Source organism: Arvicanthis niloticus, chromosome 21 (assembly GCF_011762505.2).
Source record: "Arvicanthis niloticus isolate mArvNil1 chromosome 21, mArvNil1.pat.X, whole genome shotgun sequence".
NCBI classification, from domain to species: Eukaryota; Metazoa; Chordata; class Mammalia; order Rodentia; family Muridae; genus Arvicanthis; species Arvicanthis niloticus.
In genome coordinates this window covers 32,249,101-32,270,347 of record NC_047678.1, presented here as the reverse complement: position 1 = coordinate 32,270,347, position 21,247 = coordinate 32,249,101, and the positions used below count along the sequence as shown (strand labels likewise).

The window sequence follows — 21,247 nt, the reverse complement described above, 5'->3', positions numbered from 1 at the left end:
CACAGTGCAACTGAGGCAGGCTGGCTTCCCTGCAAGAGCAGCTCCCCACAGAACCCACCTCACTTTCTGAGGGCATCAAACACAGATGGGCCTCAGAACCTCCAGTTGCCCCTGGCAGCTCCTGGCTTCCCTGGGGAGTGAAGAGTTAAGTTTTTGGGGTGAAACCATGCAATACTGTCTCCTTACAGAAACAAGCCTTGCAACAGTGGAGTCTACTAAATAAATGGATTTGCTTGGGAGGATTCCAAGCAAATCAAGCTGTTGCCATGGCTGAGGTAGGCTGGCAGCAAATGGGCATTATGTGAGAGAAGCCATAAGTGGTATTGATGAAAACAACTTGTCACGTGCTGGGCACGTATCACTTTTTGTCCCACCACTCTCCCTTTCTTCCTTCCATTCTTCCTCTTCCTCCTTTTGAAGCAGAGTCTCTCTGTGTAATCCTGGCTATCCTGCAACTTGCTATGTATACCAGATTGGCCTCAAACTCAGAAAGCTCTTCTTGCCTCTGGCTCCCAAGTGCTGGGTATTGTAGGATATTTGATCATACTGTGAACCCCGAAATTGTGTTTTTTCACTGAAAATACCTGTTTCTAGTTGTGGTGTGGCACAGACCTTTAATCCCAAACAAGGAAGGTAAAGTTAGTTTGAAGAAGGAAGCACCCATGTTTGAAAGTGATGTCTAATTGAGTGGCAGACAAAGTGATGAATCAGAGAAAGCTTTGACAGAATAGGTTATGCCCAGCTGTCATGAGAACAGAGAGGAAAGGGAAACTACTTGAGGGGCAGTACAAAGAGATGAAGAAGGAGTTTTACCAGGAGAGTTTTACAGAGACAGGCTGAAGAGAGAACAAGCTAAACACAGGTGAAGATAGAGCAAGCCAGAGAATGAGAAGGAGCCAGACGATGAGAACAGATTGCCAAAGTTAGTATGAGTCCAAGCAGAGCACTTCAGGGGAGGCCTAGAGAGAGAAGCCAGACTGAATCAGTCAGTGGGGAGAGGAGTTTTGAGCCATAACAACTGAATTGAACCAGCCAGCCAGAGTTCAGAAAGAAAAAAAGGGGTGGGGGAAGGTGAGCATATTCAGCAACAAGTCTCAGAGACTGAAAACATTCTAGGCCTAGATAAGATTATATGGAGGCTAGAAGCTTCCAGGACTAGACATAGGTTAGCTGACTAAAGCAGTAAGGCTCCCAGACAACAATTACAACAGGAGAATAAAAGTTACTTTCACAGGTGTGGGCCTTCACACCCAGCTATTCTGTCCCACATGGAATCTAAAGCTTCCCAATCAGCTTCCTGCAGGTCCAGTACAGCACACCTCTGGCTGGTGCCAGTGGCACCACAGCCAGCAGGCAGCTGTCTCTAACCACTGCTCTTGCTGCGTTGGCCTTGGGGACTCATCCATGCCCAGTTCTCCCCTATATTATCTTCTGCTGCGTGAACTTGCCCCATTCACCCCATGGGTCCCACACATGGACTCTACATTTTCACCCTTATCGTTGATGACTGACAGAAAGGCAGCTAGCTGCCCCAAGTGAACATTCCAAGGTGTCAGGCATGCCCTGGAGTTCTCCAGAGACTCTCACTGAGACGTGACTGCACATGTCCACCCTCACATCTGTGTGTGTCCCTCTAGAGACGCATGTGTAAACAGACAAGTGAATGATTCTCCAGAGCTCACCAGAGTGCTGTCCAGTGAGGCCTCTCATACACCTTCGCTTTGCTCACATCTGCCACAGACCCCATGTCCTACTCTGAGACATCCACTGAGGATACAATCCTCCACCCCAGTACAACCCTCTGCACAGTCCCAATGGAGGAATTAATGATATGCTTTGACCTCTGTCTGTGACGCTCCAGTTCTAGTACCACAGCTACTAGATGTTGCTGCATCTAACATGGTGGCACATAGTAGAGTCTCAATATATACATGTGAGTGAATGAGTGGCTAGTTCACGGTGATTCTCGGTGATGGCTTTGGTACCTAATTTTAAATCTATTACACTAAAAACAGATACAGCAAGATTAGGGAAAGAATGAAGAACATTCATGGAAAAAAAAAAAAAGATTGCTAAAGTAAGAAAGGATAAGGCAGTTACTGGCTGGGTTATAGAGGAAGGTAACGAATTGTAGGTTAAAGAAACTCAATGCCAACATCCAGATGGAGACAATTCACATGCCAGAAAGGCCAACTTTTTGAGAGTTACATAAGGCAAAATGCAAACCTTTCCTTTTTTTCCTTATAAAATGAACAGATATTTAATGTTCTATTTCATCCTTCCAAGTAAAAATCCATCGCTCATGATGTATGTGTGTGTATGTATGTATGTATGTATGTATGTGTGTGTGTGTGTATGTTCACACACAAGTGTACTCTCATGCCATGATGTGAGTATGGAGGCCAGATAATGTTGTGAAGTTGGCCTTCTCTTTCACTTGTGGATTCTGGGGGGTCAAATGCAAATCACCAGACCCAAGATACAAGTGTCTCTTCAGGACAAGCCTTCTCAGTGGCCCCTTACCTTATTTTTAGGGACAGCATCTCTCACTCTGCCTAGAATTCACTGCTGAGACTAGCTGGCCAGAAGGTCCCAGTCTTCCTCCTGTCCATCTCCCCAGCACAGAGATTAATAACCTGTGTTGTTATGCTTGACTTTTTACATTGGAACTGGAGAGCCAAACTCAGAGCCTCATGCATGGCAAACACTTTACCAGCTGAGCCTTCTTTTTCTCCCTAATTGTTACCACACTCCTTAAGAGCATTTAAAAACCCACACACTTCAGGTTCAGGGGAGGATACTCAGTCTGCTTCTATACCCACCCCCTGCACCTCCACCAGCATCCTTCACTGCTTGGCACTGGCGACAAAGAAAGCACAAATAACTAAACAGAGAGAGAATCAGGCAGCCATGCTGTTTTGGCTGTGTAACAGACCAAATGGTTTAGGAAACAGGAAATAGCCTACATAGAGGCCTGGGAACATAGGTTCCTGGGACTATCAACTAGTTACCAGACTCCCTCCTTGTGAGTGTGGCAAATGTCTTCCTTTCGCAGTGTCAACATCTCTGTAAAAAACCCTCTTCAAGAGCAGGGGAACCTCCTCAGCTGTCCAGTCCGTGCATAAAACAATCAACCACTGATGTCTAACTTAATAAAGCAACGCTCAAGGAAAAGCAGAAAAGAACTTCCACAGCTAATGCACAGCACACTTCCACCCACAAACTGAAACTTTCTCTTAAGTCAGATACCCGTGGCTCTGCAACCCTGGAGCTGCAGGTCACCTCGAGGTCCCAAAATATAAAGGAGGACGATGCTGGTCCACCAACTTCTTTCTTTCTTTCTTTCTTTCTTTCTTTCTTTCTTTCTTTCTTCTTTCTTTCTTTCTTTCTTTCTTTCTTTCTTTTTTGTTTGTTTGTTTGTTTTTCGAGACAGGGTTTCTCTGTGTAGCCCTGGCTATCCTGGAACTCACTCTGTAGACCAGGCTGGCCTCGAACTCAGAAATCCGCCTGCCTCTGCCTCCCAAGTGCTGGGATTAAAGGCGTGCGCCACCACCACCCGGCTCACCAACTTCTTTCTGATTCCTTTTTATTTTAAAGTATAACCTGTCATTTTGGCTTTCTCAACATGTGCACAGGTTGAGAACATGACTTGAAGCATGATGTCCTACACTTGCTTTTATGTGAACCAGTCTGGCCTGCCAGGCCCGTCTTTAGCATCAGTGTGGGGGTGGTTACCTCTGGCATCATCTGCTGTAACACAGGCTATGTTATTACCAACAACTGTCAACTGTCTTCAAGAAACCTTTGATGTGTGGGCTACTGGAGTCTCTCTCTGACCAGACACTGATGGATTTTACACGTGTGAGAGGTTATGTTTCAAAGAGAAATGCATGCTGGATCCAAGCTGTTTGTCCTCACGGCACGTGTAACTCTGCCTGACTATAAGAACAGCACCCTGTGATGCTCACAGCCTCTCTGCTCTCCGTGTTCCCTCTTTCCTCTACAAATTCACTTAAATTCTAGGACATGCCCGTTTATTTATTCTGATCTCCCTAGAAAAACAACTTGAGCTCATGAAATCATTTTATATGTTTTTACTGCAAAATACAATCTGAAAATGGTCAGCTATAAGGTAAAAATATCTAATAACATTTCTCTTATGCATTAACTTTAATGTATTTTGGAAAGTTTATACACATACCAGCTTTCCTACAGAAACTTCAATAAGCTGCATTGTTTTCAACTTTTGAAAATTCTTAGTAATAGCTTTAACAAGAAATTTATTTGATCACTGTAAGAAATAGTGTAAAACTGTGAGAAGAGGGGCTTGGAGGGCTGGCCTGGTTGTCAAAGTGCTTTCTGCACAAGTCTGAGGACCTGAGTTCGATCCCCAGCTCCCACATAAAAAGCTAGGCACAGTGGTCCCTTCTTGTAACCCCAGTGCTTGGGAAGACAGATGAAGGCAGATCCTTGGGGCTCACTGTCCACCAGCCTAGCCTAACTGTCCAGTTCCAAGACAAATGAGAGACACTATCTCAAAACAAAGTTGTTACCATGGAATAAGCTGCCAGGTTGTCCTCTGGTATGAACTCAAACATACATACACACACATGCACACACACACACACACACACACACACGCATACACCTGCTGTGAGAGGTACTGAAAGAGTCACAAGAAAGGCCATCCACAGCAGATGGTAATACCATAAGAAGTCAAGGCTGCTCTAAACAGCTCCCAGCTCTTCCCCGTTGTAACTGGTAGGCTATTTAACACTAATTAGTGTAGTGTACGTTTCCAGGAAGAACAAGGAGAGAGGCTAGTAGAACACAGTGGGGCTTCTTAAACTTTTTCCACTCTTCCTGTGAAGCCCTGCAGGGGCACATGCCTATGGAAACTGCTTCTTTGAAGACATTCCACAAGGGGAGAACGCAGATGAGAGACCAGTCCTCGGGGAGTGAACAGTCTCTCAGGAAGCAGGTATGGATCACAGCATGTGTGTGTGTGTGTGTGTGTGTGTGTGTGTGTGTGTGTGTATCCATGTGCGTGTGTACGCTTGCATCGATGTGTACACACACACACACACACACATATATACACACACACATTCACATGGCAAGAACGTATCTGGGTAGATGTGAAAGCCAGAGGTTCAAGTCAGGTATTTTCCTCAATTCTTTTCCTTTTGAGACTGTCAGTCACCAGAGCTGGAGCTCAGTTTCAGCTTAAATGGCTGGCCAGGGAGCTCCCCCCACCAACCCCAGGCTCCTCCTGTGACCTTCTCCCCAGAGCTGGGATTACCAATGTGTGCTACCTTGTATACACAGCTTCTTTCATGGCTGCCAAGGAACCAAACTCAGGTCCTCGGACTTACACAGCAAGCATTTCACCAACCGAGCCATCTCTCTAGCCCAGTCACGAGAATCCTGCTACCAGCACTGATTCTGTAGGACACAGGCATCTTCAGTGTCTCTCAAGAGTTGACAGATGTTTTGATTTTATAAGCATCAATACTGAGAATGCTATTTTGCATAAATACATAGAAAAATGGCAATACCATATTTGGGGGCCATTTCAGAAACTGTTAGAAATTCTGTCCCAATCCCAAGTCAAAACTCATTGAATTATTCTTTATGACACTCGAGCCATCAATTTAAACTGTTCTTAAAGTCAACCATTCTGAAACATTACAAATATTACAAATTTTATGCTTGATGCTGAATAATGTTAACACGAAAAAATTAGAAGCCTTTAGTTTTTTTGTTATTGAATCATGTGCTTTTATAAGAGCAGAAAACTTTTTATATAGAGAAAACATACTACAGTTCATAAAAAAGAGTAGTCTTGAATCAGAGCCAAGGTGTTTTACTCAAGATTCGTTGGGGTTAAAGGTCATGGCAGTGTACAAAGGGCGAAGGGCACGTGGTTTGTATCAAAAGCTGACGCTGCAGTGACATCACAGGAGAAAACAGTCTCGAACACATGGCCAGAAACACCTCAGGTTTGTCATCTGTTTGCCTTTGAGTTAATTTTTAGTTGTGCATTCAGAAACCTTTGTGTTGCCAAATATTTCGTGACCCTCCCCCCCCACACACACATTCAGTTACACAACCCTGTGTGGGTTGAAGCCCACTGTTTAAGAACCTGTAATGCAGAGTCTCACATCTCACTACAGAGATATGATCAAAACGGTACTTTTTCAGAAAGTCAAGGAAATAACAAAACCACAGCCTCCAACAAGCTGCCACTTTACACTATAATTTAATATAGAATCGAAGATGATTGTATCCCAAAGCAGGCGAGCTGGGGTCATTTTTATTCAATATTAGGACAATGGGATAATGATCTGGTAATGGCGTGAATCTTAATTCTCATTCCATGAATAACACCAAGGTGTCTTCTGAAGGAATTACAGGTGACACAGAAAATCATTCACATTTACTTTAATATTAGTTCCCCACCCCCGAAGAGCACTTTTTAAAAGTAAGGAGCAGTCAGGGCTGGGGATGTAATTCAGTTCATAAAGGTTTGCCTAGAGCATCCAAAGCACAGGGGGTGGTAGCGCTGTCCTGTAACCCTGGCACTCATGAGGAGGATCTTGAAGATCAAAGTCACCCTTGGCTTTATTAGCTGGTTGGAAGCCAGTCTGCAATACATGAGATCATGTCTCAAAAAAAAAATTAAATGAATAGATAAAACATTTTAAAAAGTAAAAAGTGAAAGTGGGTGTCAAAGATGCTCAAGAGTCCTTAGAGGATCAGCCTGATGTTCAGCCAGACAAGCAACTGCCTTGGATAATAAATGCCCAGAACCCAAAGGGTCACCACAGTAAGTTTTTGCTCTAATGAATCCCCGAGTAACCACAAAGCTTCTTCCATATCAGCTCCTCCATCTGAGGAACTCGGTCCCCAAGATGGCCGAGGAACAGAGCAGAGTGAAGGCAGTACCCTGACTTTTAGCTGCCTAGCCTAGGAGATGACACACAGTTTTCCCATCCACCGTCCAGTTATGGAAGCTGCTCACACAAACACAAACAAGCCCAAAGTCTTGGGCCCTCCCCAAAGCAGAAGCTGGGGAAGGATTTAAACCAATTCAGCTTAAGCTGCTGAGAATCTCTGGAAACTGTAGACATTCTCTTATTCGTAGCTGTCCTGCCTGGAGGAGAGGAACTTTGATGTGTACCTGCATCCTCTTGGCAGCTGAGTGCAGCTTCACCACTCAGGAACTGCCCAGCACTTCTGACCTGCACCACACATGGACAAATCACACCCCTGCAACCAGAGAAAGCCCTCTAACAGGGTCAAGAGGCTAGCAAAAGACAAGAGAGGTGGTGTGATTAGGGACCATGGACAGGAACCATGGCTTCAGCTGAGAAAGGACACAGTGGGTATCTGGCAAGACCCAACTGTCTCTGCCAACCAGAAACTGAAGCTCCAGAGGGCTCTAGCTGAAGACACCTGAAACCAAAACAACCCCTGAGACTCAAAGATGCTTCCCCTAGAGTTCTACAGAACAGCGTCTGTGGGGTTTGCTCCCTTGGAGAGGTGCCATGGTGGGATGGGCTATATATATCAGGTACAAGGTTCCTGTCCTCAAGGAGTGTGGTCTTGAGAGGAGGCAGGTGTACACTTGATCTCAGGACCTGTGTGTGTGTGTGTGTGTGTGTGTGTGTGTGTGTGGTGTGTGTCTGTCTGTCTGTCCGTCAGTCTGTCTGTCTGTGTACACATGCATGTGTATGCATATGCATACATGTTCATATTGGGGGAGGTCCATGTGTGTAGATGTGGAAGCCAGAGGGTGATATTGGGTGTTTTCCTGTTCACTTCCTTCCTGGTTTTTTTTCTTTTCCTTTTTGAGACATTTCCTCACTGAAGCCAGAGCTCACTTTCAGCTAAACAGGCTGGCCCAATCACATGAACCCTGGCACCAGTCCAACAGAAGTGGCGGAAGGAGGCTCCACACTTCCACAGGAGTTTCAGAGGCTTTACTTTGATTCTCCTCCCCAAGACAGTGAGGCTGAAAGTTCAACCCTGATGAAAAAAGGAAAGAAAAAGGCACATGGGTGTATTGGTGTGAGGTGCATCCTTCAGCTGGTGTATTAGGTTAACCATTATAGGGAAAGAAAACACGGGATGATGTTTAAAAATGTTTTCTTTCTTTTACTTTTTAATTCTCTCTCTCTCTCTCTCTCTCTCTCTCTCTCTCTCTCACACACACACACACACACACACACACACACACACACACAAGTGTGTGTATACAATGACTGACACATACCTAGCACATGTGTGGTAGTCAGAGGACACCTTACTGGAGTTGGTTCTATCCTGCCATCAGGCAGATGCCATTAACAGAGACATGTTCATCAGATTTGGTGGCATGTGTTTTACTCACTGAACCACCTCACCAGCCCTAAATATTACACCAAATATTTCAGTTACCATAAGACTTCCTTCTAGAAGCTACACACAGGTTTATTTTATGGCATTTTGTCTCTATGTTTCCTGTCCTTTCTTTTCCCTTTTCTTTTTTTTTTTTTCTTTTCTTTTCTCAGTGTGTAGAGTTTCCATCTCCCGCTCCCCCACAAGAATTTTAAGCCTCTTTGCCTTAAAGTACAGAATGGAAAGTCTACTGGGCTCTTAAAGTTGGAGCCAGATCATGAGCAGACACAGAATCTCACAGCACTGGCATGACAGCGTCTATGTCAAAACTATCCATAATTTTTCTCAACTTCTTTAACTTTCCTTAAAAATCTAGGAGACATTAGAGGTCTGCCAGAGCCTGACATATACAGAGGCAGATGCTCACAGCTAACCATTGAACTGATCATGGGGTTCCCAAAGGAGGAGTAAGAAAGAAGACTGATGGAACTGAAAGGGTTTGCTGCCCCATCGGGAGAGCAACAATACCAACCAACCAGAGGTCCCAGGGTCTAAACCACCAGCCTGGGAGCACATAGGGAGGGACCCATGGCTCCATCTGTATATGTCGGGCATAGATGGGAGAGGAAGTCCTTGGTCCAATGAAGGCTGGATGCTCCAGTGTGGGGAAATTTGTGGGTGGGGAGGTGGGAGTGGGCGGGTAGGTGGGGGCACAACCTCATAGAAGCATGAGGAGGGGGGATGGGATAGGGGGTTCCTGGGTGGGGGGAAATGGGGAAAGGAGATAACATCTGAAATGTAAATAAAATATCCAATAAAAAAAGAAAACAAAGAAAAAATCTAGGAGACAAAATAATGTAGTCCTAATTAGGCCAAATGTTTCAGATCCAACTCCACTGTCAGAAGCAGCAGACACAAAAGACAGGATAATAACTCCACCAGATCCATCCACAAAGGAAAGAACAGACCACAAGATGCAGAGGGATCTCAAAGACTGGTTTCAGAAATTTCATGTCAGTTAGAGAAGGGGGATAGTAAACACTGCTGGGTACCTATGGTCCTCATCCTCAATTTGGGTCCTGCATCCTCACCATGGATATCTATGGTCCTCATCTTCAATTTGAATCCTGTATCCTCACCATGGCTACCTGTGGTCCTCATCATCTAGAGTCCTGTATTCTCACCATGGATACCTGTGGTTCTCATCCTCTAGAGTCCTGTATCATCACTATGGATACCTGTGGCCCTCATCTTCAGTCCTGTATCATCACTATGGATACCTGTGGCCCTCATCTTCAGTCCTGTATCATCACTATGGATACCTGTGGCCCTCATCTTCAGTCCTATATCATCACTATGGATACCTGTGGCCCTCATCTTCAGTCCTGTATCATCACTATGGATACCTGTGGCCCTCATCTTCAGTCCTGTATCATCACTATGGATACCTGTGGCCCTCATCTTCAGTCCTGTATCATCACTATGGATACCTGTGGCCCTCATCTTCAGCAGCAGCAGCACCAACCACCCCAGCTTCATCCTTTCCATCAATTCCCATGTGCAGTAAATCTCCAAGTTCTATTGATATAGCACCTGACGGTCTCCTAAATCCAATGTCTCCTCTTCCTCTCCTCCATTCCCATAACAACTGCCTCAGCACCTATTCATCACTCCTGCTCATGACATCTGACCTCAGCACCCACTCCCATCACTCCAACCTCATCCTATAGCAGACACACCCCAGTTTGATGTCTTCAGCCTTGCTTCCTGTTCCCACCAACCCTCCCAAATGCCCTAGGCAAATCGATGTCTCTAAACCACAGAGTCGAGAGTTTAGTTTAGAGTCACAGTGATCCCCAGGAAAGCCTGACTTACTCTAGGGGACCACGGGTTCTCAAACACCACCCTAACTTTGTGTTCTTATTTTCATAATGTCCTTTAAAAAATACAATGAATCATTCACATGACTGTACTCTGGTCAAGTTTTGCCATATGTATTTCTCCCATATGTGTTCTTGAATTATCAATGGAATTTGCATAAGGAATTGTGTGTGTGTGTGTGTGTGTGTGTGTGTGTTTGAGACCTATCTCTCTATGTAGATCTGGCTTTCCTGGAACTCATTATGTACCATGGCCTGGCTTTGAACTCACAGAGATCCACCTGCCTCCACATTCCAAGAGAAAATATTAGTTTTAATTTTTATTTAATGTATATTTATGTATGTGTGCACTTGACTGCACATGCACATGGAGGTCAGGGGTCAATTCTTGGTGTCTTTCTCAATCACTATCTCACTGAATCCAGAGCTTACCTTCCAGGCCAGAATGTCTAGCCAGCACATTCCAGGGACCCTCCTGGCCCTACCACCCCAACTCTAGGGTCACGGGTGTGCACCACCTCTCCCAGTTTTGTTTAATTTATGAACATGGGCGCAGATAATTAAACCCAGGTCCTTTAGCCTGTTTGACAAGGACTTTACCAACTGAGACTTCTCCCCCAAAAGTCACTAAATATTATTTTAGTTGTCTAGTAGAAAGAAAAAAGAACAAATCATAATTGTAATGTGAAGAGATTGAACTGAAGAGAGAATTGAGTCATCACACAGGACATGGGCAGGACACACAGAACACCACATTCATAGACCCTGTAGGGAGCTTTCAGAGATGGAGACAGAGACTCTGTTTTAACCAAAAAAAAAAATGCCCATCAATTAAATTCAGATCCTGAATATATTCACTTTATAGCTATGATGATGGTGTCCTTAGATGTTTGAATTGGATTTATAGTCACAGAGTGTTAAGTATCAAGGCTTCAGAACTGTTGAATGCCACCACGTGTGTGAGTTGCATTATAATAACAATTTAAGCCACAGTAGGAAACCATATCTTTTTGTTTCTTCCTTTAAAGGAATCAGTGGGTTGCTCCCACTGGAGACACTCTGGCCTCAGACAAATATGGAAGGAGCTGAGCCATTCATAGGCCGCTGGTTCATTGTACTTCTGGCCAATGGACATAACCAGCAATATATCCATTGCACAGGAGCCAGAGAGCAGGACTCTCATGCTCTGTCAACACTGGTGACTCCACAGCCGTGTGTTCCTGGTGGTCACACTGTGGTGACTCCACGGCCATGTGTTCCTCGTGGTCACACTGTAAGCTCTGCCTGCCTGGCCCGTGAGAGAGTATGAGTGAGCTTGCCTTTCTTAACTGGGCTTTTAAGGTAACTAAGTTGATCTGTTACTGCAGCACAACTCAGCCCATCCTTCCTAACACAGCTTCATAGGCAGAGCTCTATCTCTACCAAGCCCTTCTCACTACACTCCATCTCCAAGTGACTCTTAGCTCAAGAACAAGACACTCCACGCTGTCCCACAGCGCCCTCCTATTAAATGGCGATTCCCTTAACCTATAATACCACTTTCCAAAGGCTTCCCTCCTCCACTGCCCCGGCCACTGTAACTCAGCTTCAGGAAGCCAATTCAGATCCAATCGCACCAGGAAGTTGTCCTCTGTTTCCTAACACTCTCTCTTTACAGTCAGCACATACCAATTACGCAGAGAATGGGTTTCATGGTGATACTTCCGTGTGTGTATGTAATTATATTTATATTTATATTTATATTTATATTTATATTTATATTTATCACCCCCATTGGCATCTCTTGTTCTTTACTAGTCTACTTCCTCTTTCCAAATACCTTCCCTTCCACCTTCATGACTCCTTTAAACGTATAAACTCCAGGGACTAGAGGGATGGCTCAGTGCGTAAGGATACTGGCAGCTCTTACAGAGGGCCTGGGTTCAATTCCCAGCACCCAGATGCCAGCTCACAGCTATCTGTTCCTCCAGTATCAGGAGAGCTAATGTCCTCTTCTGGTTTCCACTGCATCAGGCATAGAGTACACAGACATACATGCAAGAAAAACACCCATACACATAAGATAAAAATAATTATTTAATATATATATAGAGAGAGGAAGCATCCACTCCGTGGATGAAATAAAACATGAACTATTTGTCTGTTTTAAAAGATTATTTCTTTACTTATTTATGTATGTACAAGATCACACATGTGTAAATTGGTTCTCTCCTTCAATTGTGAGGGTTCTGGGACTTAGGCTCAGGTTATCAGTCTCATGTCAGTAACTTCAATTGTCTTCTGTTGTAGCATCTGGTAAGAGTTGTACATCACTGTCTCCTCTGAACAGCTGGAACATAACCATCTTAGCAATAAAGCAAACAGGCTCAGAGTGGGTGGGTCACAGAATCATGTGACTTTGAGCTTTCAGAGCCAGGATTTCCAGACAGGTCTGAAAGGCTCCAAAGCCCTTACTCCATAACTATACAGACTGGGACCTGCCATTCACAAATGTCCGATAATACTTAGCTTTTGAGAGTAATGCAGGCACTTTAGAGTCTTCTTGACCCTTCATGTCCCACTGATCCAGGATTAATCTCTCTTCTCTCTTACTACCCACATGATGGTGCCTCCACACACACCACTGTTCCCAGGAGACGGCCTCTTATCCCCAGGTAAGTGCTTTATAAGCTTGCTCAATAACTATTTGATGAGTTCGTGAAAATAGTTCCCCTTTAATCATCAAACAATACAGAGATCAAGTGAGTGGCTGTCATTAAGGAAAGGAAGGTGAAGACTCTGGGATTCTCAGGGAAGTTCAAAGTCTTGCCTGGGGTCTCTGCAAGGCCTCAGACACCTAGGAATGGAACATGAAGCCCCTCCTTAGTTCCCAGGACAGATGTCTTTGTCCTCTTGCTTCACCTTCCTGGATTTCCCACTTCTGACCTACACTACCAGGCAGTTCATGGAAACATCCCTTTCAAGTCCCCCCCCCCAACCAGATACTTTTAAAAGGGCCCTGCCACTAGATGGAACAAATTTAGATGTTAACGGACAGCTACCTGGGGAGATGGGGAAACCTGGACACAAACAGAGCACACCCCTGGACCCCAATAAAGAAACACTTATCAACCAAAGGCCTCCGAAGAAAGCAGCCCTCTCGGCTACAGAGACATGCTGTGGGAAAGGCTCCTCAGGGGCTCCAAGACCAGGCTGGAGGACACCAGGCCACTCACCCTAGTGAAGCACCACTACAACCTGTGAGTCGGAGGGTCACACAGCACCTTTCCTTTTCTTTGTTGCACTTAGAAAGACACTGAGGCCTTTATTAATTCAGCTTGTCCAGAGAAAAACAAACTATTTATGCCTGAAACATTAAGGGAAACAAGAGAGGAAAGCTTCCCTTGAACTGGGCAATGATGGAAAGATTTTACATACACACACACACACAGGCATCTATACAAGCACACAGGCACACACACATATGCACACACATTCATACATAGATGCATACACACATACAAACACAAACATGCACACACATTCGTGTATACACACAGGCATACACACATGAACATACACATAGACACGTACACACACATACAAACGCAAACATGCATACACATTCATACACACATACATCCATATATACATACATACATACATACATACGAATACACACACAGAGATATAAGAGCTTGGGACAGCAGAACAACTCTCCATTTTGTTTTTGCTTCTCTGAGCACCAAGTCCAAGGGCTGTCCCACCCAATACTCTGAGCATTGTGCCAAAGGCACACTGACGAGAGCCGTGGTTCTGAGGTTTGCCAGTCCTGGCCCTGGGCACCAAGACCAATGTGAATTCACACAAAGGCAACCTAGAGGAAGCAGGCTGTCTACTGCTGCTGTTACCACTGCTGCTGGCAAGGAACAGTGGGAGGAGGAAGCACATTAAGACAGAGAAGGCTCTCAGACAGACCAGCACACTCCAGAAGTGGAGGCAGAAGGATCACGAGTTCAAGGCCAGCCTCCGGTAAAAAGATAGTTCAAAGTTAGCCTGGTTTACATGATATCCTCTTCCCAAAAGCAAACATGGGAAGAAAGGAGGGAGAGAGGGGGAGGGAGAGAGGGATGGAATAGGGGGGAATGTGTGTTCGTTATTTTTGTCAAGTTGACACAAGCCAGGGTCATTTGGGAAAAGGACCTTCAACTGAGAAAATGTCTCCGTAAGACTATAGTAAGTCTGTGGGCATTTCCTTGATTAGTGACTGATGTGGGAGGGCCCAACTCTACATGGGCAGTGCCACCTCTGGACAAGTCAACCTGGGTTATATAAAAAAGCAAGCTGACCAAGCCATGGGGAATAAACTACTAAGCAGCATTCCTCCATGGCCTCTGCTTCAGCTTCTGCCCCACAGGTTCTTGCCCTGAGTTCCTGCCCTGATTCCCCGTCATGGCAGACTGTAACCTGTAAGCTGAAATAGACCCCTTCCTTCCCAAGCTGCTTTTGGCCATGGTGTTTATGACAGCAACTAAGAGCAAGCCAGAACAGGAGGGAAATGACTCCATGTTCTGGGGTTTGTTTTCTCGGTTGGTTGGTTGGTTGGTTGGTTGGTTCTCAGAATTAGATCCTGAGGAGGAATCCCTATGACAAGGAGGGAGTGTATTCGTAGCTGTTCACAGGAAAGAATGGTTGGGAAGTGCAGAAGCCAGCTAAGAACCAAAAGCAAGCCAAGTGAGAGAAGCAAGACCCACAAAGATCCTTGGGAGTCGACCATGTAATGCCAAAGGAACTTTTGATAAACAAAGGACATCACGCCTCACTCAGCGTCCTAGTGAAGAGCCTAGGAGCTGAGGTGACTAATGTCCTCTTCAAGACCCACCAGTTGTCAGGGGCTGCCCCAGAGAGATGTGCAATTGCAGCCAGTCCTTGCTCTGAGCTGGTAATAGCAGAGCAGCACAAAGGTCAGCCTGCAATGAAGACAGGGTGTGGCTTACACCTGGGAGCCATGTACTCAGGGTTCTAATGTGCTGCAATAGGACCGTGGAAAGAGAGCTCGAGAGTTTAACTCAGAAATCACAGTGGCCTCCATTTGCCCTTTCTCCCCTGGCATCACACTAACAATCCTATCACAGAGAGCCTGCTTTGCTGAAGTTGGGAGTAGACAAACCAGCATGCCACAGCCCTTTCCTCCCTGGGGCTCTACTTTCTGCTCCCTGCGTCCAGGAATAATGAGACCCTGCCTAGAGCTCCGTGAACCTCACTTCTCTGTGATTCTCAGCCTAACACTAGCCCAGTAGTGTTACCCCTGTAAAAGCCAACAGACCCCACTCCACAGCCCCCAAAACAGTCATCACAGTGCAGGTCTGTTCAATGCCAGCGTGTGTTATAAAAGCTGTTGACAGTGGGACCTAGCGTCCACTGGAGAACTATCATCAAGTACAGGACAGAGAATGGTGTGGACTCAGAAGGAGTGAGGCAGAGAAATGACTCACTGTAAGGAACAAGTAACAACCCAATTCCCTCCACAACTTCTCACCCCCACTCCCAGCAGGCAGATACTCTGGGAAGGTGTCCCCAGACGCCTCTGCCCAGCCCGGGAGCTGCCTTATCCTTTCTCCACCACACCTCGCCCCCAGAGCCAGACGTGGAAAGGAGCGAAAACGTGGGGCTATATTTGAAATGAATTGATGGTTCTATTTCTCCCGCTCTGATCTATCCTGCAAATCCCCAAACACTCTGCCTGTACTGTTTCTTTCTAACCCCCCTTTGTTCTTCCGTCTCTCTGGCTAGAATCACCGCTCTGAAGAGAAGGGTTCAGAAAACCACTCCACTACTCTCAGGTGAGCTTTGACAAGGAGGTGGCTCTACAGCTCCAAACCAGAGATTCTTTCGGGAGAGGATGGAATGAGGGAGGTCTCTAGGTGACTAGTGCCTGGCCCATGAAGATTAATCAATGACAGCTCCCTCTGTGGTGTCTTCCTCCTGCAGCCTGGCTGCACCTGCCCGGGATGTTTTTCCAGGAATGGTGTTCTGACTGCCCAGAGAAGGGAACTGCTCAAATCGGAGTCACCCCCTAGCAAGCGAGTTTTCCGTGGTGTAGAGGGGTTGCACACATACACACAATACATTCACGCAGAGCACACATGCTCTCAACATCGCACACACGCACGCACACTCGCCTGCACAGTGCATCCCCGTGGGGTCTGCCTCTGCTGCCCCATCACTCAGAGTGGGGTTCCCACCGACAGTCACCAAGGGCACTTACCCGGGATGGGAGGCGCAGGGCGGCTGGGTGCAGGCGGGGCGGGGGTCGCGGGTGGCGGTGGCGGGCGCAGGACCGGCGCGGCTGGCATGGCTGGCGGCCTGGCTGCAGGTGGCAGCTCTGGGACGTGGTCCGACGGCGGCCAAGCGGGCGCGGGAAGACTCGGGGACTACTCGCTGCACCGAGCGGCTCCAGTCTCCTCTTCCCTTTGGTTGCTACTGGTGGCAGCCACAGCGCAAGGACAGTCTCCCCAGGGCGAGCTTGACAACCGTGCTGCCGCTGCCGCTGCCGCCGCTGCCGCCGCCGGCGTCGCCGCCGCCCTCCCCGCCCCGCCCCGCCCTGCCTCGCCCCGCCCCGCCTCACCCTGGGCCACCCGGGGGCGGTGAACTTGAGTAAGCAGGGCGCTCCCCCCAAGAGAACTAGCAGGACAGTCAGAACCCCACAGGAGATCTCTCTCTCTCTCTCTCTCTCTCTCTCTCTCTCTCTCTCTCTCTCTCTCTCTGTTTTTCTCTCTCTCCTTCCCACTATCCCCCCTTCTATCTCCTCCCCTCCCTTCCTTCTTTCCCCCATTCCCTCTCCAAGGCTGTTCCAGCCAAAGGACTTGGGGACTGGTTTTTGACTTGAGCTGCTACAGTGCTCTCAGTAGGTGACTCCCAAGTCAGGAGGCTTGGAACCCCAGCCAACCTGCCTCTCCCTGTAGGGCAGAGGCCAGACTGTGGGTACTTCACCAAAACGTCCTTTTTGCACCCAGAGTCAAAGTTAGAACACAGTGGTTAGAACCCAGGGGCTCAGAGACACGCTGCAGAATGTCCTCCCTTACCACGGAAGGCCTTTTGTGAAATGCCCCTCTTCTCTGCACCACACACCTAAGCCTCAGAGTCCCAGAAATAAACACAGTACTTCACCACTTTCTCCTTAGAGGCGGTTATATCTGGGGGAAGCGGGAATAGAGTCAAATAGACAGAGGTTTGGGCATCAAATGATGAGTCTACTGCCTTGTCCCACAAAAGTCAAGCAACATCTGATGGCTGGGCTGGATAGAGAACCATCATTTCCCTGTGGTTTGGCTTAATACACCCAGCAGTATAGGTGACCGATCTCAGCTCAAGACAACACACCACAGTGGAGTTATCCCACACATTACTGCATGCTGTGGAGAAAACTGTTCACATATTCACAACCCTTTTTTCCCCTCTGACCTATTAACAGAACACTCAATTTTAGCTGAAGACAAAGCAATCCTCAATAAAGACTACATTTCCCAGCTGCCCTGGGTGCCAAAAATGACCATAAGAAAAGGTCTTGGCCAGGGAAGCTTTGTGTGAGACTCTCAAAATGTTCCTGAGACAAATAGATGCTTTCTGTTGTCCCCTTCCACCTCCTGCCTCATCCTGGCACTCAAAAATGATGTCTATAGTATGTTAGATTACAGGAGTAATTTCTTGTTCCACCTTTTAATAGAATTAGACCACCTACCTGCCTTAGATAGTTTCATTACTGTGACAAAACACCCAAGCTAACCAATAACCAAATTTTAAAAAAAAACTATTATTTTAAATTATGTGCACAGGTGTGTGTTGGGAGGTGCACATTAGTGTAGACACCCATGGAGTTTTGCAGAGGATGTCCAAGCCCCTGGAGACTGAGTTATAACGAGCAACTTGTGAGCCATCTTCCATGGCGATAGGAACCAAATCCAAGTCCTCTCACTCTAAAGCACTAAGCCATCTCCCTAGCTCCCTGAATTCACTGCTTCAAATGGAGGAAATATTTGTTTGGCTCACGGTCTCAGAAGTTTCTTGCTTGCTTGGCCCCGGTGATGGTGTCATATGTCATGACAAGAACACAAGGAAGAAGCTTATTTATATCTTGACAGCCAGGAAGCAAAGACAAGAAGGTGCTGGGGCCCCAGTATCACTTCAAGGGTGTGACATCAATGACCTAACTTCCTCCCACTAATCCCCATTCCCAAATGGCCTGACGCCTCCTAATACCACCACAGGCTAGGGAACAAGCCTTCAGCCCCTCGACTTCTGAGGAAGATTGCAGATCCAAATCACAGCAACATTCTTTGTTCCTTCAAACCACAGTGTTTTTCTGCATCTTGTCTTTCATTGTGGCCGTCTCACTTAAATGACCAGTGGGATGCTATTGGATGTGTACCCTCCTGGATTAACTCCCTAGGATCTGCTCCTGCCAATGATTGAGTAGCGACTGCCCAAGGAGAACATAGAGAAACATGAATCAGGCCTCAGCATCAACCTACAGCTAACATTTGACCTGATTCAGAGCGACTCCATAGGACTGTAGACCTAGAAGCCGCAGAGATAAATGCCCATAGTTACAAAGAATTAAGTTCTGAGCTATTTTGTCTGTCAGGATTATTGCAGCAAAAGCTAACAAACATGATGGCCAACAATGACTGTAGCTCCAGGTGCCTTCTTGGATTAAATGGTTGCCTTAAAGTTTTAAGACAAGCCCGAAAAATTGTAGACCAATAAAATAGAGGTTGGGGTCCCTTATGACAGTGCAAAGCTATGCAAACATTATATTTCCCTTTTAAGACAGAATGTGTCCTTGCATATTTAAGCCAGTACAGTCTTATTACCTGAGAACTGGTATTTTTGTCAACCCTTCAAAATAAAATATTTTTCACACACACACAAAACAAACAAATAAACAAACAAAACATCGAATACGGACATAGGCAGTCATTTAAATGCAAAATAGAGGTCTAAGAAGGAACACCACACTCACAGCAAGCCACCTAACTAGAAATATTTGGCAAAGCTCAAGGGAGTGCAACAGTGGCCGTGGAGCCTGGCTAAGGCATAAGGGCTACTTTGGTCTCAAGTAAGTAAAATGCACTCATGAAGCTCCAGTTAGGTGGAAGAGTCAAAGGGTGTCTAAGGAAATCTCTGAGCGGGGGCGGGAGAGAAATTGAGGGGGCCACTCAGTGGTTAGAGCACTGGCCACACAGGGCTGAGGGCTAGAGTTTGGATCTCCAGAACTTACTTCAGTCCCAGGCTGGAACCGCAACTCACCTTCCCAGCTTCAGAGGCAGAGATGGGGAATCTTCAGGGGAAGCTACATCATAACATAACAGGTCATATTGTCCAGCTAAGTTCTGGGTCCAAGAGACTCTGCCCCAATATATGATATGAGAGAGTGATCCAAAGGGTTCTCGATTCAACACTGGGCCTCTACTTAAAAGTCTTTCAAAAGCAGCAAGGCCTTACACACACACACACACACACACACACACACACACACACACACACACACAACGCCCCTCACAATGGCGTGTCTCAGGATCTACCCTCACCCCAGCTTACTTATTCTAATTAGCTTTGTTGAGGGGGGGACTTGGAGACGTTTCCAGGAAGCCTACCCTGCCTGGTTGCCTCTGTGCGTTTAAGCGTAACTTGGAGGACAGATTTTGGTGGAGATCATGGATCATCTAAGAGAAACCTCCCTGTTCCCAGAATCACGTGGAAGCGGGGAGGGACTCCCAGTGGGAGCTTTGGAAAGGGGAAAAATGGGGACTCTCCCATGACAGAGCCCACTAGTCTAATGAGCCTACAGTGGGCCCTCAGTCTCCTCATTAGACTGGCAGACATTCTTACATGTCTCCTCTCCACAACCACTACCATCATTCTCTCCTCCCCAGATAAACTTGAAATCTGTCTCTGTCTCTCTCTCTCTCTCTCTCTCTCTCTCTCTCTCTCTCTCTCTCTCTCTCTCTCTCATTCTCATTCTCATTTCCCTTTTTGAAACAAGATCTCATGTATCCCGGTCCAGCCTCGAACTCCCCATAAAAAAGCAGATGGTTTTGACCCTCTTATCCTCCTGCCTCCACCTCCCAAGTGTCTGGAACACAGGCATGTATTACATGGAACAGAGGACTGGAGATATAGCTCAGTGTATGTGGTAATGGGCACAAAACCCAGGGCTTCCTGCATGCAAGCTAACTACTCTACCCCAGCTATATCTGCAGCCAGTCACCAGCCCAGGAGACTACTTCTCCCTGGACATACCCATACTCCATTCTGTCCTCTTCAGACTAGCTGGGATCCACTGCCTTGATCAATCTCTCTGGGATGTCACAGGAAACCATTTCTATCCTTGTTTCCCTTCACCCCGCTGCTATGACCAGTCTCCTCTTGTTCTTTAACTTCTCTTCTGGTCTGACATCCTGGAACCTGTCAGTTTTGATCCCAGCCATCTTAACTAAGCATGGATTCCTATAAGTTTGAGGTCAGACTGAGTTATAGGAGACACTGGCCAAAAATAAAGTACAAACAAAAACAAAAACCAGGGGCTGAGAGATGGCAGCTCAACCTTTTCTGCTCTTGCAGAGGAGCCAGATTATGTCCCCAGTACCCACACAATGGCTCACAACTGTCCTTAACTCCAGTTCCAGGGGACCCAACTTGGGTACCAGGTACATATGTACATAATAGGCAAGACACATGTACACATAAAATTAAAGTAAAATAAAACTTTTGAACAATAACAAATAAATAAGCAAACATGTTTCCTGTTCTCTGGTGCCCCTTAAATCTTACGATTACTCGGGGATTTCTTGCTGTCTTTGGCATGCTCTCCTTGGAGGATCGTGTCTAAGCCTTTGATTTTCATTTTCATCTGCTCTTTCATCCCTCCAGAGGTCCAACACAATTGCCTATAATTGAGTGGCAACCCACAGGGACCTTCTTCAGTCTTCAGTATATCCAGGAAG

At 46.4% G+C, this 21,247-nt stretch overlaps 1 protein-coding gene across 1 annotated transcript in view; it reads right to left on the bottom strand.

Moving 5' to 3' along the window:
• The window catches only part of Dclk3 (doublecortin like kinase 3), a 49,625-nt gene extending 32,789 nt beyond the window's left edge, over nucleotides 1-16,836 (bottom strand). Inside the window, exon 1 of the mRNA XM_034484191.2 lies at nucleotides 16,510-16,836. Coding sequence (XP_034340082.1) covers nucleotides 16,510-16,597 — 88 coding nt within the window. The 5' untranslated portion in view covers nucleotides 16,598-16,836. The remainder of the gene's footprint in view (nucleotides 1-16,509) is intronic.
• Between the last annotated feature and the right edge of the window lie 4,411 nt (nucleotides 16,837-21,247).